Source organism: Macrobrachium rosenbergii, chromosome 52 (genome assembly GCF_040412425.1).
Source record: "Macrobrachium rosenbergii isolate ZJJX-2024 chromosome 52, ASM4041242v1, whole genome shotgun sequence".
NCBI classification, from domain to species: domain Eukaryota; kingdom Metazoa; phylum Arthropoda; class Malacostraca; order Decapoda; family Palaemonidae; genus Macrobrachium; species Macrobrachium rosenbergii.
Window position 1 is genome coordinate 1307488 of NC_089792.1, and position 22563 is coordinate 1330050.

The 22563-nt window shown below is 38.3% G+C and overlaps 1 protein-coding gene across 13 annotated transcripts in view; it reads right to left on the reverse strand.

The window, feature by feature from the left end:
- The window catches only part of Pka-C1 (Protein kinase, cAMP-dependent, catalytic subunit 1), a 972169-nt gene that overhangs the window by 65548 nt on the left and 884058 nt on the right, over window positions 1-22563 (reverse strand). Inside the window, exons 1-2 of one of the 13 annotated variants that reach the window (XM_067096275.1) lie at window positions 10889-12025; window positions 10220-10760 (exon numbers count right to left, since the gene is read on the reverse strand). The exons of 9 other annotated variants lie outside the window; for them this stretch is intronic. In XM_067096275.1, the coding sequence (XP_066952376.1) occupies window positions 10220-10655 (436 nt within the window). In that variant the 5' untranslated portion in view covers window positions 10656-10760; window positions 10889-12025. Of the gene's footprint in view, window positions 1-10219; window positions 10785-10888; window positions 12026-22563 lie in introns of those variants that run through there. 3 more of the 13 variants (XM_067096273.1, XM_067096274.1, XM_067096272.1) reach the window with 3 other exon arrangements.

Below are 22563 nucleotides of genomic sequence, written 5' to 3' on the forward strand. Positions count from 1 at the left end.
CACAGTGTGTGTGTGTGTGTGTGTGTGTGTGAGAGAGAGAGAGAGAGAGAGAGAGAGAGAGAGAGAGAGAGAGAGAGATACAACTAAGAAGTAAATAACCTTTCCCATTTAGATTTCACCTTCTAAAGCTCACCACAGTGTGTGTGTGTGTGTGTGTGTGTGTGTGTGAGAGAGAGAGAGAGAGAGAGAGAGAGAGAGAGAGAGAGAGATACAACTAAGTGAAGTAAATAACCTTTCCCATTTAGATTTCACCTTCTAAAGCTCACCACAGTGTGTGTGTGTGTGTGTGTGTGAGAGAGAGAGAGAGAGAGAGAGAGAGAGAGAGAGAGAGAGAGAGAGAGAGAGAGACCCTGCGATCACAGAGCATCTCAAAAAAAGGAAGTGGGGTGGAAGGAGCTTTGCATAGTTCCTCGAGATCTGGATTGCACAGTATCGCTTCGTCCATTCCTCATTTTACACCTCAGTCCAGTTCCCCCCCTCGCCCTCCCCCCCCATAATCCCCCGTGTGTAAACTTGAGTGCCCGCGTTCAAGGCTCAACATGGCATGTTCACGTGTTCAAGAATCTATGAACATAATGTAACTCACTTCAACCAATTTGTAATTACGAAAAGTTGGTAAAAATCCAATGGCATAATCTAGAAAAAATCATAAAAAGAAAAGTGGTGAAAATCCATTATAATGCACGAAAGGAATGAGAAATGGATAAACTGAATGGAATGGAATGGAATATAGAGTTTAGGACAAAGGCCAAGCACTGGGACCTAAGAGGTCTTTCAGCGCTGGAGAGGAAATTGAGAGTAAAAGGCTTGAAAGGTGTAACAGGAGGAAAACCTCAAAGCAGTTGCACTATGAAATAATTGTTTAGGAGAGGGTGGACAGCAAGATGGAAGATAGATAATATGAATGGAGGTACAGTAAGTAAAAGGAATGAAAGGGGTTGCTGAATCTAGGGAGACCTTAAGTAAATGCCTACAGCGCACCGCGTAAGGTTCACTGACGGCTCTACTACCCCCCCCCCCTACGGGAGAAACCTTCAGTCACAAATACGGCCACGAAAATGAAGAAACTGATCACTTCCCCAACGAATCGAACCCAGGTCAAGGTCATCAAATAAATCAAATATCTTATAATATCTTCACCTCTACCGCATTCATATCACGGAAGACTGAAGGTCGCTTATTATCAGTCCTTTCTGCGTGTAGTCCCGAAGGGTGCCACGCTAATTTATTCCCAGCGTTTTGCGTTGGCGTCGCAGACACAATGGTCGCCGCTGACGCCGGTGGGTGGTAGCAAATTGGCTCGTCAATTATCTTAACGGATGGGACGCCGCTTTTTAGATTAAAAGTTAGAAGGGATAAAATGCATTAGGGCGAACAATGCGATTACATCAAAACAATGAAAGCTAGTTGGCTATAAAGCTCTCTCTCTCTCTCTCTCTCTCTCTCTCTCTCTCTCTCTCTCTCTCTCTCCTTCACCCACTCACAAAATGTTCCTTTATATCGCATCAATTTTTACAACGCCGAGACAGTTAAAAAAGTCAACACCATTTGGTTAATCTCTCTCTCTCTCTCTCTCTCTCTCTGACCTTTCAACTTTGAAACGCCTTTCCACTCCATTATATCTAAACAGTAGCAAGTAGGGTACCCAAGCAGTACTTCGTAGACATGTGAGACTTTCTTAATAATTCTGTACTACTAACCAATGTAATTTGCAAAAAAATACATATATAAAAATCGCCGAGTTTCAGTGCAAGCAAAATTCACTAACCACGTGTCCTGGAAAAGACAAAAATGCGCCGAGGCTCCTTCGGAGCAGTCGAGTTTTCTGAACAGCCGCTACAGAAAGTATATCTATCTTTCGGTGGTCTCGGTATAATGCTGCATGAGCCGAGGCCCGTGAAACTATAACCACGGCCGGGTGGTGGCCTGTCCTATATCGTTGCCAGACACACCATTATGGCTAACTTTAACCTTAAATAAAATAAAAACTACTGAGGCTAGAGGGCTGCAATTTGGTATGTTTGATGATTTGAGGGTGGATGATCAGCGTACCAATTTGCAGTCCTCTAGCCTCTGTAGCTTTTAAGATCTGAGGGCGGACAGAAAAGTGCGGACAGAAAGTGAGGACGGACAGACAAAGCCGGCACAACCGTTTTCTTTTACATAAAACTAAAAATCACGAATGGTTGCGTGGAAGTATGCAAATAAAGCCGTGACGTGGAATCTGTTTAATCATTATAATATCTTATTCATCCTTCTGGGGTACAAATGTCACTGAACGAACTCTTTAAGTTTAAGACTTAACAAGTGGATGTGGCGGGACTATTCGGCATGGTAAATCATATGAGATGAAATAGGCAGCAATTATTCCTCTGAGGTTAATCGATTTGAATGGAACAGAAGGACCAAGGACGCAAAGAAAGTTACATATGGAAGAGAAGTCATACAAAACGGAAAAAAAAGAAAATCAACATAAATCTAGTAACGTGGGCGTGCACAAAGACAAACCCGAAAACCCAAATGGAGGAATTGGAACTGGAACATACAATTTAGGCCCAAGGAGACGATTGAGGAATGTATAAGACGGAAGAAAGATTATGAAAGAAGGAACAGTAAAAAAAAAAAAAAAAATTAAAAGGGTTGCAGCTACGGGCCTACGGGACGCCGCGAAAAAACCTCAGGTAACGCCTACAGTCGCAAAGCGTGAGGTGCACTGACGGAATTACCCTCCTACGGGTCGAAAACCAGATGGGATAAGGGAAAGGAAACCTGTAAAATAAAAAAAAAAAAAAAAAAAAAAAGAAAAGGTATCAGGTGAGGGGAAGGGGGAGGGAGGGAAGAGGAGCCCTTCCTTGAGTGGGTGCTGCCGGTGGAAAGAAACCACCTCAACCTACGTCACCGCATCAATCAAAGCTAATGCCGGTTAATGTTTTAAACTGGGTCTCGCCTTTGATTCCCCAGGCTGACTGTGGGATGATGATCAAGGGTGCGGAGGTTGATTCACCCTTGCATTCCTTCCTGTGTCAAACATTTTAGCTCGTTTCTGATTCTGTACTTCTCGAGTTTCATTTCGTCTTCCTTCTATCCTGCGGTTCCCCATCATTTTCCTACATAGTCTCGTCATTCATTACCTTAATATTTCATTTTTCATTTTCCGAGAGAGAGAGAGAGAGAGAGAGAGAGAGAGAGAGAGAGAGAGAGAGAGAGAGAGAGAGAGAGAGAGAGAGAGATCAGAAATCGGTCGGAACAGTTCCTTAGATAATACAGTTTTAGGGAGAGAGAGAGAGAGAGAGAGAGAGAGAGAGAGAGAGAGAGAGAGAGAGAGAGAGAGAAAGAATCAGGAAAACAGTGTGAACAGTTTTTGGGGGAGAAAGAGATCAGAAATTGGTCTGAACAGTTCCTTAAACAATACAGTTTTAGAGAGAGAGAGAGAGAGAGAGAGAGAGAGAGAGAGAGAGAGAGAGAGAGAGAGAGAGAGAGAGCACGTTTCTGCAGGGACTGAAGAGAAGGATTGGTATTCGAAGGAAACGATATGCGTTCTGTCCATTGATCTACGATTGAACCCATGTACCAGAGCATTGATTAGTTTATGTGAGGTACAAACACACACTCATACACACATACCCGGATGTGATTTAAACTCTTCTAGGCATCGACATTGATCAGATATGTCGTTTGTGCAGATATCTTCACATCAGGCCCTGGCAGTCAGTCAGTCAGCCTGGCTTGTGCTAAAGTGGTCAGTGGGAAAGATAGGTAAGAGACATTACTTTAGGAAGATTAGGCTGTACCAAGGTCTTGCTACAACATGAATATTTAACAAAAAAATACCTGTAAGGGCATATAAACATAAGCACTACTGTGCAGGATCACTGTGAGCATGCTGATCACGACAAAACCAACAAGGCCACCAGTCTGGAATATGGCACGTGCGACATTTGGGGTCGACAGTTATCAGACTTGTCAAAATAATGACACAAGACTTGGCCAATCAAAAGATAAACAAAGGAGTTTCGCATCAACATAGAACAGAATAGAATATGGAATTTAAGCCAAAGGCCGAGCACTGGGACCTGTGAGGCCATTCGGCGCTGAAACAAAAACTGAAAATCAAAAGGTTTGAAATGTGTAACAGGAAAAACCTCGCAGCTGCACTATGAATCAATAGTTAGGAGAGACCTGAGGAAAGTAAGATGGAAGAAAGAGAATATGAATGGAGGTGCAGTAAGAGGAATGAAAGGACGCTGCAAAGAACCTTAAGTAATGCCTACAGTGCTCCGCATGAGTTCCAATGACGGCACTACCTCCTACAGAGTCGCGGGTCCTGCAACCCATCTTGAGACTGTGCACCCTAATCATATTCTGTCATTATCATGACGATAAAATAACCTTATCACTATGGAAATGACTCAATAATAATAATAACGAGAAAACTAATTTAATGAAGAAATTATTATTATTATTATTATTATTATCATCATCATCAAAATAGTTTTACCACACCACTGATCTCTGAAAGGGCTGGCCCAATGGATTTATTTATATTTTTTATATTTTGTCAAATTACAACTTTTCAAAAATACACGCAAAAACTCATCATATCCAAAAACAATAAATTCACTTGTAGCTCTGATTTTGGCAAACTACGAGCCTTGGTTGCAAGTGGATATTACATAGTCCAGAATCTTGTTCCCTGAAGGTTGTTTAATAGAATAAGCCGTTCTATACCGGTGTCAAGTGTGGAAGAAATACAATGCATTGCTACCCTAAAATAATTCAATTTGTATTTTAATATTTGACTCAATTTTTATTTATTTATTAATTTGTTAATTTATCTGTTTTTCTAATAACTGATCTCCTTTTTCTGCATTTCCTATTACCTTCTGTTATTTCTTTCGAATGAAGACCTTAATATTCTTTGGAAGCTTGAATTTCAACTCAATGGCCCCTATAGTGGGCGTGTTCCATAAGAATAAGGTTCATCTTCTGAATAATAATAATAATAATAATAATAATAATAATAATAATATTGCGTCCGAGAACGGAAAAAGAATGTCGGTCATACTCCTCTCCACAATATGTAAATTGCGGCACCAGAATTTGATGCCATTCTTACTGGTCAAACTATTTCCGCTGCCATCCCTTGGTTACACAGTGTCACGTGATGACCATAAGTGTCTCTCTCTCTCTCTCTCTCTCTCTCTCTCTCTTTATAATAAAAGCAAGACAAGTAGAAACGAGAAACAGTTGTCACATTACAGAAGAATTCTCTCTTTATAATTTAAAAAGCAAGACAAGTAGAAACAAGAAACAGTTGTCACATTACAGAAGAACATTCTCTCTCTCTCTCTCTCTCTCTCTCTCTCTCTCTCTCTCATTTATAAAGGAAGACAGGTCGAAACGAAAACAGTCGTCACATTATGGGGGCATCCAAAAGAGACGGAGGTAGGGTCATTGCCAAGGGAAGAAAGAAAGAAGGAAAAAAAAAATTAAGAAAAATTTTTGCAATGAAATGAGGAATCAAGAGATGAAGAAAAGAAGGGGAGAATTAAAAAAAAAAGTGAGTGTGTGGGTGATGGGTGAGGACGGAAAGTAATGAAAAATAAGATAGCACAGAGGCGAGGCAAGATGAAGAAAGGGCACTCTTTTTGGCGCACATCCGGCACCAGTGCCAAGAACCAAACAGCGGCACTAAGAGGAACCATATACCTGGGGACCTCTCTGGAGACTCTGACTGGCTGGCTGGCACTCTGACACTCTCCCTTAAACCACCCATACCTGACATTGGCACGCAATTCAATTCACTGGGTCCCTCCTCCCTCCTCTTCCCCCAGCTGAAACATCGCCTAAATGAATCATCGATACGAAAGAGTCAGACCAGAAGGATACAAGTCACCACACCTAATGTTTAATGACTTTTCACTTTTTTTTTTTTTGAGAGGTCTTTCAAAAAACCCGTCTGAATACTATTTTTAGAAACGGCAATCATCTTCTAAATTGGACGGTGCGTGTAGGCCCTGCCAGGCACATGCGTCATACTTATTTTTGGGGCTCAAAACGAAACTAATAATCATTCAAGGTCTTGAAGAAATGACTAAATTCTGAATGAGGAACTACAAGAGTTATTATTGCCATGGTCCATTTTTCTTTCCAAAGGCGCACATAACCAAAACATAAATTTGGAAATCGAAATCATTAAGGTACAGGAAAAACTTTCAACTGTTTACCCATGCCTATCTCTCAGATAAGTGTAATCTATTTTCTATCTTATCTAGTCCCACAATGATCAAGCAGTTCACCATTAAGGCAAAGTAATCAGTAAATTATAATCAAATTATAATCACTGCTATTTGTCACAATTTCACACACGATTCCCTTTGTCAGTGACAGACGCTGATGGATATTGTTGCTGTAAAACCAGTTTATAACTCTAAATCAGTCAGTTCTTTCTCATTCAAAATCATGCAATACACATTCATGCCTTGCTATTTAAATATTTCAGTCAACTATTTCATTTTTATTTCCACTTTCAAGTCTGGCACCTTTTCCTCATCCATACGTACCTTAAACACCTTGGTCAGCTAATCGTTTACACTTTCATCAACATGCTGCAATCAAACTCACCGACTCCTGGTACCCACTCAATCTATAACCTTTTCCAATCACTAATTTTCGACCATTCCTCGAAACTCACTGCACTGACATAGGAAGGCATTCTCTTCAGACAGCACCTATCTCTCGTTTTTCATGTTTTATTTACAGTTCCCTTCTACAATAATTTCACTGAACTACAATCGTTTCCAGAGTAATATTTTCAATAATATTTTAAAAATACCCAACCTTTCTTCCATTAATTTTTTACTTCATTGTTATTCACACTCTTCTATAGTATACCACAGAATGATCAAATTTGTCTACGTCCATCAATATGTTAGTATATTATCCTTTCCTATCATTTTCTTTCCAAGTACAGTCATGAAATTTCTTCAGTGAAGGCGACACTTTTCCAAACAAAGAAATCTCTGTCCTGACACATTTCCACAGAACACCTTTCCATCCTTGTTCACTCCAGGAACTCCAACCTACCAATTATACTCTCTTTCTCTCTCTCTCTCTCTCTCTCTCCTCTCTCTCTCTCTCTCTCTCTCTCTCTCTCTCCACATATACAGATATACATAGGTGTGCTAATCTTAGCGAGCAATCGCGCACACAGTATCTAGATTACTGTACCATGCAAGATGTAATAATCTCTCTCTCTCTCTCTCTCTCTCTCTCTCTCTCTCTCTCTCTCTCTCTCTCTCTCACTTAAATTCTTGAGACAAATTTAAAAGAGCTCACTGTGTCATGAAGTTCTTGTTAACGCGACATCAACAGGCATTCCGCAAACTTGCCAATTTGGTAATTTTACATATTGTAAAACGATAAATAATCTTTTTAAAATACAAATGAACATACATAATCAAAGTGGCCTTTGTTTATTCTTTGTATATGAAAATTATATTGAATAATAATGACAAATCTGGAGATAGTAAGAAGATACCAAGTACTTTGTCTTACATTTTTAGTTTTCTGTAAAAGAAAACTCTTGTGCCGGCTTTGTCTGTCCGTCCGCACTTTTTCTGTCCGCCCTCAGATCTTAAAAACTACTGAGGCTAGAGGGCTGCAAATTGCTATGTTGATCATCCACCCTCCAATCATCAAACATACCAAATTGCAGCCCTCTAGCCTCATTAGTTTTTATTTTATTTAAGGTGAAAGTCAGCCATAATCGTACTTCTGGCACCGCTATAGCCACCAACAACACAGACCACCACCGGAACGTGGCTGAGTTTCATGGGCCGTGGCTGAAAGTTTCATACATACTTGTTTCCTACGTGTTTAAGTACACGACTTCATAGCTTTCTATTAAAAGGGCGAAAAGAATGCTAAAGAAAATGAACTAAATCTTGATAATCGTATTTTGGTTGACAATCAACACAGAGCATCTACGGAAACATATCTGAATATTGGCAAAACCTTAATGATGGAATAAATAAATAAAAAAAGCCCTTTGAACTGAGCAACCCTCGATAATTTGGCCTCGAGGTCAGAGCTTAAGGTCATGTCTATTTACCTCGCCCCCTAAACAAACCGGAGGAATGGATTCAGCCCATTTGGGTATCCGAAGATGCTCAATCTGGCAACCCTAATCAATTAACCATATTCTTAATTCCTTTTGAAAAAATAAATAAGTATAAAAAAAGCATACAATTTTGGAAGACTTACCTGCAAAAATAAAAGTGAGAAAAATGGTAGATACTCAGTTTGTCCGTTTGCACCTTTTCTGTCCGCAAATCAGATCTTAAATAAAGCATTGAAGAATCACTCTGAAACTGTTGATCAACACCCTCCAATCATCAAGCATTCCAAATTGCAGCCCAATAACCTCATATTTTAATTCTATTTAAAGAGAAATTCAGCCAAAAAAACACTGAAGAATCATTCTGGCACCGCTAACTTAGCCATTAACAGCACAGGCCACCATATCTTAACGTGGCTGAGTTTCAGATACTGCAAATGGGACCCCTAAATAAAGCACTGAAGAGTTTCATAAAATGCAGTAACTTGTGTTTCTAAGTGTTTAAGTACACGACCCAATAGGTGGCATATCTAAGAGGGCGAAATTTTGAGATGCTAAAGAAAATAAAACTAAATCTTGATAATCGTATTTTGGTTGTTTCAATCAACAATAGAGCATCTAAAAACATATCTGAACGCTGGCAAAACCCCTAATGATGGAATAAAGAATCATTCTCAAAAAGGCCCTTGTGAATTAAGTGTTTCCCTCGAGGCTAATTTTGGCCCTTAATTTCGAAATTTTGCAGATACTGCAAATGGGACCCCTAAAGAACACTGAAGAATCATTCTGTCTAACTTTAACTTTCGCCCCCCAAACAAACCGGAGGAAATTTTGCAGATACTGCAGGCCCATTTAAATGAACATCCGAATCATTCTCAACCTGGCAACCTAATCAATCAACCAATTGGGAGAGAATCTTAAATTTCCAAAAAAATAAATAAATAAAAAGTCAAGCACTGAGAACAATACTGCTCAAAATGGAAGACTGCATTAAGTGCAAAAATACAAAATCTGAATTTCGAAAAATTTTGCAGATACTGCAGTTTTCCCCCTTAATTCACTGATTTCTGAAACTGCATCGAAGAATCATTCAAATGGGAGCATATCTTAAATTTCGGAAATTTGAAGAACCAGTCAAATGGGACCCCTAAATAAAAACACTGAAGAATCATTCTGAAACTGCAGTAACTTGTGTATTAAGTGTTTCACGGGCCCAATAGGTGGCATATCTCAATTTCGAAAATTTTGCAGATTCTGCAGGTTTTCCATTTTAGGGCAGAATACAGGTGTCATTGCTTCATTCTCATGATGTCTTAAGAGTTCATAGTTATCTTTTCCATGGCTTTGGTTTCAGTGTCTTGGTAATCTTTCATCAGGGAACCATATTCATTTGTCAGGGAACCATATTTATTTATTAGAGAACCGTATTCATTTATCAGAGACATATTTATTTATCACAGAACCATATTTATTTATTAGAGAACCATATTCATTTATCAGAGAACATATTTATTTATCAGAGAACCAAAGTCATTTATCAGAGAACCATGTTTATTTATCAGAGAACCATATTTATTTATCAGGGAACCATATTCATTTATCAGAGAACCATATTTATTTATCATAGAACCTTATTCATTTATCAGGGAACCTTATTCATTTATCAGGAGAAATATCAGGGAGCCATATTCATTTATCAGAGAATTATCAGGAGCCATTTATCAGGGAACCATATTCATTTATCAGAGAATTATCAGGAGCCATCAATCAGGGAACCATATTCATTTATCAGAGAATTATCAGGAGAAATTTATCAGGGAACCATATTCATTTATCAGAGAATTATCAGAGAACCATATTCATTCATCAGGGAACGATCGGAGAACCACATTCATTTATCAGGGAATGATCAGAGAACCATATTCATTTATCAGAGAATGATCAGAAAGCCACATTCATTTATCAGGGAGTCCCATTCTGAACGTACTGGCAATGACGACTTGAATCTTGTTTATATTCATTATTATTATTCATAAAACCCACCCCAACCCAACTCGCCCAGGGCTCAACTCTGACTCATGCACACAGACCATCACTAACTTGACAAAGGCGAAGGATCCAGCCAAGGGTGCCTGAACCTCTGCACCACGCCCACAGCCCACTGCAGCAAGTTCTTGACGCCCACGCTGTTGTTGCTGTCGGGCTCATCCTGTTCGTGGGGGGCGGGCAGGTGTTGTTGGCGACCCAGGCTGTTGTTCGTCAGAGAACAACTCTGAGTGTTGTGGCTGTTGTTTCCTTTGCTGTTCCTTCTGCTGCTGCTGGTGGTGGTGGTGGTGGTGGCATTCTTGCTCGACCTACGGCTGCTCGGTCTCCTCAGGTTGAGGCGTGACAATAGGGACAGGGCACGGCCACCTGACCCCCAACCTCCACCTCCTCCTCCTCCTCCTCCTCCTACACCACTCCCTCCTCCTCCTCCTCCACCACTGACGACCCCACTCTCCCCCATACTGACGGAGGAGCCGCCAGAGACGCGCATAGCACTTTGTGGGGAGGCCAGAAATATTGCTGAAGTCAGCAATTCCTTTTCCTTCAAATGCCACACTCCGATTCTTCTGCCAATGCACTTGCAAGGTCAATCACCCTCTTCTGGGCACCAGTTCACTTGCTGGGTCAGTCACCCTTCTGGGCACCATTGATTCCTCACTCACCCTCTTCTGGGCACCAAAACCATTCCCTCTTCTGTTACTCTACCATAAGTTCCTCACTCACCCTCTTCTGGGCACCATAAGCTCCTCACTCACCCTCTTCTGGAAACCATTCGCCTTCTATTTCCTTTTGTCTTCAGCTAGGCAAAAAGAAAAATAAAAAGCAAAGCTTCACGAGCTACTATCTACGCCACCGCAGAATCAGATCGTCCCCAACAAAACAACTGCTATCACGTCCATCAGTCTTCATGGTGATTATTCACTTGGCGAACAGAAGAAACACACTTAAATTTCAGGGAGACAAAACAGCCTCGTGAAACATGTTCTCCACAACGGAGCAACTGCGAAGGACAGACAGAGCCAACGAGCTTGTGTGCGATCGTGGCTAGTAGCCGATTCGACCGTCTCCTGTAATTCCTCTATTTAACTCCTGCCAGGGAATGAGAGAGGGGGCGAACGGATAACATTCATTACAGTCAATAACAACCATGCGGGTATATTGTGGACGTCTTATCCACGCGAATTTTCTTCATTATCTGGCCTCTCGGCCAGAGTTACAAGTCTATTTACTTTTCCAGCGCTAATAGGAACTAGGAGAGAGAGACAAACACTTCACATGCACTCGCAAACATTCTGAAACGGTGACACCAACGGCGTCAGCGGTTTAACTCCAGAGACGCTGCACTTTTAGTTTTGCTGCAGTTTCACTATCGCAGTGTCACTGACCACTTCTCTCTTTTCAACACTGACTGATCCACGGGTGAAAAATAAAAAAAGAAAAAAATGAATTTTGAGTTGATACACTCTCAAGCCAGCAGCTGAGTCTACGTTGCAATCGGTTCACACACCTACTTGCAAGCGTCACAGAGCAAATCACGAAGGCAAATTCAATTTCCTCTTGACGTTCTTCCAAAGCCGAACCAGAATCAGAACTGACGGTCAAATACGTTGTTTTTGAAGGTCCCAGTGTCACAGAAAATTGCCAGGGAGAGGGAGACACACAGAGAGATTTAGAGAGCACAAATACGCGCGCGCGCATACACACACACACATATCCACGACGTACTGCCAACAGAGGAGAGGGCGAGAGGAGGCGCTAGATGATGGCAGATGCCCAGACAACGCTCTCGTCGCGCTGGGCACGGTGGCAAGGCGACTGACTGACTGACTACTGGTTGGCCCTACCAGTAGTGCCACCTGCTAGCCTGGCACCAGTTGAGAGTTGGCGATGCCCTCCATCCCGCCAATTGCTCTCCCCAGCATCTCCCACAGTCGTTTCTACCCCATTCAAACTATCATTCTCCATTATCCCCACCAAGAGTGTACCAACAATAAAAACACACACCCACAACATGCCCACAACGGGCTTGCACAAAGACAAATGTTCTCTGTTCCATGAACGTGGCTACTCACAATATTATCATAATTTTTTTTTTTAATTCATTAATATGAGATGTTACTTCGAAATGAAAGGTTTGGAGGTTTTATATAAAAAAAAATAATAATAATCCACAAGCATATAAATAAAAATTGTATTAATATCTTTTGCATATTAATACAATCTATTTAAATAATTGTGAATTTTTATTACCCAAAAGTTTATCATCATCTTAGCAATATTATCATTAAATAATTGTGCATTTTTATTACATAACAGTTTATCATCATCTTAGCAATATTATTATTATTATTATTATTATTATTATTATTATTATTATTATTACTGCTTAAAATATGGGGTCCAAAGTCCTCACATTTTAAATCTTAAATTAATATAATAATAATATTAACAAAAACAACAAAAATAATATTGATAAACAACCTTTCACAATTCACTACACAAGAACAGATGTTCAGTTGCATCACTCCATCCTTTTAACTGTTTTCTACTCGACAAAAAAAAATAAATAAATAAATAAACTGCTGAAAAGGATCATCAATCGAGCGGAATAATCTTAAGAACACAGAGAATGGTAAAAAAAAAAAAAATTAAAGGAGACTAATACTGCCTGTATCTAGTTCTCTCTCGAGCGATAGAACGCGCGGTAGGCTACTTCAACTATCTACTTTTGTAGACTACTTTTATAGCTTCCTATATCTACTTTTACAGACTACTTCTACTATCTACTTTTATAGACTACTTTTGCTATCTGCTTTTATAGCCTACTTTTACGATCTACTTTTATAGACTACTTTTACTATCTGTTTTTATAGACTACTTTTACTATCTAATTTTATAGACTACTTTTACTATCTGCTTTTATAGGCTTCTACTATCTACTTTTATAGACTACTTCTACTATCTATTACTTCTTCTTTTATAGACTACTACTAATATTTACTTTTACAGACCACTTCTACTATCTATTACTGTCTACTTTTATAGTATTCTACTATCTACTTTCATAGACTTCCACTGTCTACTTTTATAGACTACTTCTACTATCTACTTTTATAGACTACTTCTACTATCTACTTTTATAGACTACTTCTACTATCTACTTTTATAGACTTCCACTATCTACTTTTATAGACTACTTCTACTGTCTACTTTCAGAGACTTCTACTATCTACTTTTATATACTACTTCTTCTATCTACTTTTATCTTGATTCCTCTCAAGGAAGACGGGTTTTTATTAAGCCAGTCATGAACAGAAAAAAAAAGTTCAGTGGTTTAATTAAACAATTCCTTCTTCTAGACGTGTCCAGCCGCTTAGCACGTACATTTATCACTGCGAACTATAACCACTGGTCTTGTGGACCATAATACTTTACTCAGCGATTGGTGTTTGTATCTACAAAAATACTTGATCCATTCAAAAAACTTTATTGATGTTTAAATCTATAAACATACTTGATCCATTCACAAAACTTTAGTGGTGTTTGTATCTATATAAATACCTGATGCATTCACAAAACTTTATTGCTGTTTACATCTATAAAAATACTTGATCCAATCACAAAACTTTATAGATGTTTATATCATAAAAATAGTGTTTACATCTATAAAAATACTTGATCCATTCACAAAACTTTATAGATGTTTACATCTATATAAATACTTGATCCATTCACAGAATTATAACCACTGGTCTTGTGTAATATAATACTTACTTAACGATTGATGTTTACCTCTATAAAAATACTTGATCCATTCACAAACAATAAACAAACAAAGAGTTGTAATAATGTACAAAAAGACTAATGATTACATCTATGAAAACCACTTGACCATTTGCAAACAATGAATAAATAAAAGAAGAGCTGCAAGGACAAGAGACTTTTTTTTTTTTTTTTTTTTGGAAGAGGATATTCGGAGGGCATTCCTCTTCACACCACTGTCTCAAGACAATAATGTTCGCAATTCAACATCACACTGGCAGCTGCAAGTTATTATGCAGTTCCTGCATGACACACTGTACTTCTCTACTTCAGGTTACTTCTAAGAAACTACATAAACAAAATGGTATAAATCTACACACACACACACACACACACACACACACGATTCCTGACGTCGTCTTCTAAAAATCTGGAAATAATTCAAACTGGAGAAAACAAACCAAATTATAACATCATTCATTGACAAGGGACACAGTCTTACATTTTAGACAATAATAGCTGCTTAAAGAGAGAGAGAGAGAGAGAGAGAGAGAGAGAGAGAGAGAGAGAGAGACTGTATAGCTGACTTATGAAGTATTGTATTTAATAAGTTTATTAGTAAAAAAACATTACGAGAGAGAGAGAGAGAGAGAGAGAGAGAGAGAGAGAGAGAGAGAGAGAGAGAGAGAGAGAGAGAGAGAGAGAGCACCAAGTTTCTCCATGGGCGACGAACATCAGAATCAACAGATTCCTCCATGAACCAACATTGCAATACTACAACAAGACCCAAACATAGAGCAGCAAAGTAACAATAAGGAGCCTTCGAGCAACACGCAACACCAAGTAACAAAATTAAAAAAGCAGCTTCCCAGCGCATCAAAGCATAACAAACAAGTGGAATCTGTCACTGCGGAGGAGCCATACGCAACCGAATCTGCTCCACTCGAAGCTCCCAACAGGATGTTCGTCATTAGGAGGCAAAACATACCCTCCTCCTCCTCCTCCTCATTCCATCCCACGAACACAGATGTGAACGTGGCATAACTAAACATAAAGAGAGTGTTTCCGACTACTTTTTTTTTTTTTGTTATGAAAGGGACAGACAGAGACGTTCACATTCGCGACGGCTCTGATATGTCACCATGACATTGCATGGCCTGCCATGCTGTCAGTCAGTCAGTCAGTCAGTCAGTCAGTCACCTCTCTCTCTCGTAATGATTATTTTACCTATAACTTATTGTTAAATACGATACTTTACAAGTCAGCTATACAGCCTCTCTCTCTCTCTCTCTCTCTCTCTCTCTCTCTCTCTCTCTCTCTCTCTCTCTCTCTCTCGGGAATATAGATCCTGAATCGTTCTTTCATAGAGCAAAAAAAAAAGTAATGGTTATTCCACCACTTTTACTGCTTCCAAACAGCCCAACAGAAAATCTGTCAAGCCCCCTAACGAGCGCGCGAGCGCACAGACACACAGTACATAAAATGTATCATTTTCCACTGAAAAAAAAAGCTGCAATCCTCTCAAAAATCATAAAACAAGCGTCAGTGAGAAAAAAAATAAAAGTACCTGATCAAACATACATCAGAACCACCTTCAAGAGACAGAAATACTCCTCAATTAAAAAACCAAAAAAGGCGGCTTCACAGGCTTACCATCAAAGGTGTCCTGGCTTTCTTGGGGTCATTAATTAGGGAACGAACAAGTGGTGACCTCCTTACGACAAGAAGGTTCATTAAATCAAGAGGAAGTTAATGTTGAGGTCCTAAAACTTTGCATCATGATCAATATATTTGATAAATGACTGTGTGTTTGTGGTGGTTTCCAATCTCCAAAACATTGTTAGATGACAGAAAAATCAGAAGAAATAATGCCCCATTAACTACGGCCTTTCTCTCTCTCTCTCTCAACACAGCAGTCGTCTGAACTCCATGGTATGAATACAAATTACTTTTAGGACAGAACAAGCAAACATCTTCTGAATCTCTCTCTCTCTCTCTCTCTCTCTCTCTCTCTCTCTCTCTCTCTCTCTCTCTCTCTCTCTCAGCCACATCTTATCTCCAAAATACAACATAAGCTGATATGTACTTAAAACAATCATTTAAAGGCATAATGACAGTTTCTTTGCAAACATTCGTAATATCAAGGTCATGGAATAAGAACTTTCAAGAGATGAGCAGCAAATTGCAAGTAACACTTACTGGTGTCAGAATGGAAAGTAACACTTTCTGGTGTCAGAATGGAAAGTAACACTTACTGATAAAGTCAGATTGGAAAGTAACGCTTACTGGTTTCAGGTGTCAGAATGGAAAGTAACACTTAATGATATCAGATTGGAAAGTAACACTTACTGGTGTCAGAATGGAAAGTAACATTTACTGGTGTCAGAATGGAAAGTAACACTTACTGGTATCAGAATGGAAAGTAACACTTACTGGTATCAGAATGAAAAGTAACACTTACTGGTGTCAGAATGGAAAGTAACACTTAATGGTGTCAGAATGGAAAGTAACACTTACTGGTATCAGAATGGAAAGTAACACTTGCTGGTGTCTGAATGGAAAGTAACACTTACTGGTGTCAGAATGAAAAACCTATAATCAATGCCACCGAAAATATATATGTCTTTCGGTGGTCTCGGTATAATGCTGTATGAGCCCCGGCCCATGAAACTTTATCCAAAGCCCGGTGGTGGCCTGGCCTATATAGCTGCAAGAAGTACGATTATGGCTAACTTTTTCTTAAATAAAATAAAAACTAATGAGGCTTAGAGGGCTGCAATTTGGTATGTTTGATGATTGGAGGGTGGATGATCAACATACCAATTTGCAGCCCTCTTGCCTCAGTGGTTTTGAAGATCTGAGGGTAAAACCTTAGCTTTCTGATGTAAAAAGACTTCTTACCTTAACTTTTCACATGTGTAAAAATATTTTATATCTTAATCTTACACATGTAAAGAGACTTTATCTTAACCTTACACATGTAAAGAGACTTTATCTCAACCTTACACATGTAATGAGACTTTATCTTAACCTTACACATGTAAAAAGACTTTATCTTAACTTTACACATGTGTAAAAATACCTTATCTTAAACTTACACGTGTAAAGAGACTTTATCTTAACCTTACATGTGTAAAGAGACTTTATCTTGACCTTACACGTGTAAAGAGACTTTATCTTAATCTTACACATGTAAGGTGACTTTATCTTGACCTTACACATGTAAAGAGACTTTATCTTGACCTTACACATGTAAACACTTAACCTTACACATGTAAAAAACTTTATATCTTGACCTTACACATGTAAAGGGACTTTATTTTAACCTTACACGTATAAAGAGACTTTATCTCAACTTTACACATGTAAAGAAACTTTCTATCTTAACCATACACGTGTAAAACAACTCTTTATCTTACTTACATTTATCTTACTCTGTGTGTAAAAAGACTATCTTAAAAGTACGGACAGTGAAAATTGAATAATGGCGATTAAGTCGTTGTACCAAACGAGCACCAACGCCAAAACAGCGCAGATGCTCGCTTTTGCTCTCTGGTAAGCTGTGGCGTTTCACAGTGGATGGTAAATAAACGCGCGCGCGCGCAAGCATAAATACATGCATACATACATAAAAATACACACCCACCAACACTCGCATACATCTGAATGCATAATTGATGTCTAGGTCACCCGTTTTAGTTTCTCTCTCTCTCTCTCTCTCTCTCTCTCTCTCTCTCTCTCTCTCTCTCTCTCTCTCTCAGCTCTCTCTCTCTCTCTGTCAGCGTATGAGGGCATATGCTGGTGCCAATGGGCATGTGTGTAAGTTCCTCTCCATGTGCCTTTGAACCATCGACTGTTGTCAACAACTATTTTCATGTGGTATTGCCTGCTTGTGTGTGTATGTATGTATGTATGTATATATAATGTACACACAGGGCATGTTCCATATGAATAGGGATCATCTTCTGAATAATAATAATAATAATAATAATAATAATAATAATAATAATAATAATAATTAGCCGGAATGCGTTCAACCATAAAGTTCACAAGACATCTATTACGACGGAGAGAGAGAGAGAGAGAGAGAGAGAGAGAGAGAGAGAGAGAGAGAGAGAGAGAGAGAGAGAGAGAGAGAGAGAGAGAGAGAGAGAGAGCTAAATATAAAGTTGAAGATCCGTCATAAAGAAGCCATTAATTCTGTCCTGACGTCTCGAGGAATAACTTACTGAGAGCGAACTTACATTGAGTAAGGGGCAAAAAAAAAAAAACAAATAAAAAATAATATAAATAATATAAAAAGCGACAAGCCACATGGAGGGAAAAGATGGGGATAAATCTTTGATTTTTTTATTTCTTTATTTAGTTATTTATTTATTTATTTATTATTATTATTATTATTATTATTATTATTATTATTATTATTATTATTATTATTATTATTATTATTATTATTATTCAGAAGATGAACCTTATTAAATATTTACATATGGAACAAGCCCACCACAAGGCCACTGACTTGAAATTCAAGCTTCCAAAGAATATTATGGTGTTCATTAGAAAGAAGTAACAGATCTGCTTCCTCCATTACTTAATCTGTCTGATAGTGCCCCTTCACTACTCTCCTAAACACAGAAAGAAAGACGAGATCATCAATTAAAAAAACAATTTAATAAATTAAATTATAAATTATATACAAAAAAATACCACAAGGATTAACCACTACCATCAGATCAGAAACAGATTAACACAATTAAATTAAAATGACAGCAAAAATAAATGATTAAAATCCAAGGAGAATTATGTTAGGTACAAGCCATGCACTTCATCTTATTATTATTCAGACTTGAACCCTTGAACAAGTACCCAGGGGCTGAAATATTTGGAAATAAATTCAGAAGGTGAATATCCATATACACCACAGGGACACTGACTTGAAATAGATTAGAAAGAAGTAACAGATAGAGAGAAAATTAAATCAAATTAATATACAAAAAATGTAAATGATTAAATGAACCTTTGAAATTCCCATTGGAATATTTGGAAATAAACAGAACATATATAAATGGTATTGCAGAGAGAGAGAGACCTTACAGTTCGTTCGGGTTGCCCCAAGTCCCTCAGTGTGAGGCACCTCTGATGTCTACCAGAGAATTGAGACATCTTTCCGATATTTTGCATCTTCCAATCTTGGATGGCCTGGGATGCATCTTAGATGATACTTGAAACTAAAAGATGAGCTGGTAGTGCAAAATAGACGCTGCAACAATATTAATGTCCTGTGTGCTTTCCTTAGTTTTCCTGGTATAGTTTTGGGCAACAATCTGCTTGCTCTTTCTGATATTTTTAGCTCCATGAAAATTCCTTCTATCTGTTTCCATGCTTGGATTACCATGTAGCGTTCTCTTCTCCTTTCAAGATTATAAATTTAAGATTTGTAGTCTTTCCCAGTAGTCAAAAAAGCTGTAAATGACCAGCCATTTCTCGTTAGGCCATATTATATTGCAATATTCAAGCATACACGTTTTATAAAGCATAATCATGTGTTCAACAACATTCCCATTTTTGCTTTGCATTTTGCCAATAGTATTGCTATTTGATCATTGCATAACATATTCCTACTCAACATCACACCAAGGTCTTTAACTGCTTCTTTACTTGTGATTGTCTCGTTATTAGGTCCTTTATATGCATATAGCATTCCTTCTTTATCACCATAGTTTACTGATTCAAATTTATCAGAGTTAAATACCATCCTATTTATCTCTGCCCATTTATATATTTTGTTTAGGTCTCTTTGTATCGAGGTCCTATCTTCATCACAAGCAATTTCTCTACTTATTCTTGTGTCATCTGCGAAACTTCTTACTACCGAGTCCTAACATTACTGTCTATGTCTGCAATCATAATCATCAACAGCAATGCAGCTAACACCGTACCTTGTGGCACACCGGATATTACCATAGCTTCATCCGATTTCTCATCGTTTGCAATCACTGTCTGTTTTCTGTTTTGCAAAAATTCTATTATCCATCTTCCTGCTTTGTCAACAATGTTATGTTTTCTATTTTTTTTCGCTAATATATTATGGTCTACCTTGTCAAAAGCTTTTGCAAAGTCTAGGTAAACCACATCTGTATCTTCTTCATTTATCATATTTTTATATATGCTTTCATGGTGGACTAACAGTTGGGTTTGGGTACTTTTTCCGGATATGTTGTTCTATATTGAACAATCTATTTTTCATTAAATGTTTCATTATATTTTTTTAATTACCCTTTCATAAACTTTCATAATATGAGATGTCAGATTCACAGGCCTATAATTACTTGCCTCTAGTCTTGAACCACTTTTGAAAGTAGAGAGTAACATATGCTAATTTATGCTCATCATAAAGAGATCTATACTTTGTCTCAATAATATTGCGAGAGCCACTTTCTTTAACAATATGAGAGAGAGATTTTTAATTTCATTAATAACTTTCTGTAATATCTGTTTTACAGATAAACTCACTAAATGAAAAGTTAATCTGAGAGAGAGAGAGAGATTCATTTTTGAGATAAAGAGAGAGAGAGAGAGAGAGAGAGAGAGAGAGAGAGAGAGAGAGAGAGACTTTCTTTTCACCAGACAAACTCACTAAATGCAAAAACTACTGAGAGAGAGAGAGAGAGAGAGAGAGAGAGAGAGAGAGAGAGAGAGAGAGAGAGAGAGAGAGAGAGAGAGAGTGAGTTATAACCCATAAAATGACGCAGTTATAAAATAATAAAGGTCTGTTGGACGTTTTCCAAGATAATTCATTGCAAAAGCAAAATCTATGAAATCATAAAGACAAGAATAAAAGTCAGCGAAAAACCAGCCGATAAATATTCTAGGAATTTCGTAGGCGGATATGACTCCTTATGTATCTATATATATAGATATACTTAATAGGAAAACTTAGGCTTCATGAAAACTTAGGTTAAGGCATACTGTAAATTTATACCTTTATAACAAGAGGTGCAATTTACTTTACACGGAGAAAAATAACACTAATAACTTTAATAATTTGCATAAACAAAAAATAAATTTCTATAAACGCAAAAAACTCCAGGATGTACATATGAACACACAAACACACACACACACACACACAAGCACCTACACTCATTCACGAAGGCATTCGGATCCTGAGATAAGGACATCATCACGCATAGCTCGTGACATCTGATGCCTGATCGTGACATCAGCATCTTTCAAAGGAGATCTCTGCCCGGTCCATTAAGGCTAAAACGCAGTGACGTTACTTCCGATTCTCGTCGAAATCTGACCTCTTAAGTGATTTCTTCAACGACCTTTCCCATGGCATTCTCACAGAAGAATGAGCAGCAAAGAAGGAACCCCAATTATTATTATTATTATTATTATTATTCAGAAGATGAACCCTGTTCATATGGAACAAGCCCACCACAAGGGCCATTAACTTGAAATTCAAGCTGCCAAGCAATATCATGATGTTCACTGGAAAGAAATAAGAGAAGGTAATGCTTCCAGAAGAACATCAAAAAGGTGTTCTATTAGATGAAGATTCAAAGGAACAAGCCCACACCAAAGGGCCACTGACTTGAAACTCAACAAAGAATATGGTATTGGGAAGGAAAAAAGGAAAATACACACAGATTTCACTTATTAAAAAGAAAAAATAAATTAACAAATTAAAAAAAAACGTGTTGTCCTGTCGCATCTGCCAATAAAAACCCGACCCAAATCAAACCGGTATATCGCGACCAACTCGAAACTAGACTTCACACGAATGTGACGCGGTTGTGACAAGCGATTCTTTGTGGCGTTCATCAGGGAACCTCGACCAGCCTCGTACCCCAAAATGAATAAACCCCGTGACAGCGGTGTCTTTGTGTGCCGTCCGGGGCGAATCAATTCTGGGTATCACGACAAACGCAGAAACTACCAAGAAACGAGACGATGCGAAGTCGCCCTGTCTATCTTAATCTTGGTATAAGAATGCAATGGAATATAGAGTTTAGGCCAAAGGCCACACACTGGAACCTATGAGGTCATTAAGCGTTAGGAATGAAATTGAGAGTAGGTAGGTTTGAAAGGTGTAACAGGAGGAAAACCTCAAAGCAGTTGCACTATGAATCAAGATTCATTCTTAGGAGAGGGTGGATAGACCTAGAGAGATGGAAGAAAGATAATATGAAAGGAGGCACAGTAAAAGGAATGAAAGGGGTTGCAGCTAGGGGCCGAAGGAACGCTGCAAAGAACCTTTAGTAATGCCTTAAGTGCAATGAACATCAATATTAATTAATTTCATATTGCGTACATATGACAAAACTACCAAACAAGCTTGATAATTTATCATAATTATTTGTATCAAGATTTTTATCTATCGCTCAGAATTCTTGTAATGTTCATGTTTCTCTTCTGACATCCAAATGAGAGAGAGAGAGAGAGAGAGAGAGAGAGAGAGAGAGAGAGAGAGAGAGAGAGAGAGAGAGAGAGAGAGAGAGAAATGCACGAAGGAATGAAAACAGTGGAGAGATTTTGTCTAATATCTAAATTTATCCCCATATTTTCCGTTCATTAAGTTGGCCAGCATTCATAAATACCGGCCAGAGAGCTAATAGGTATATATATAT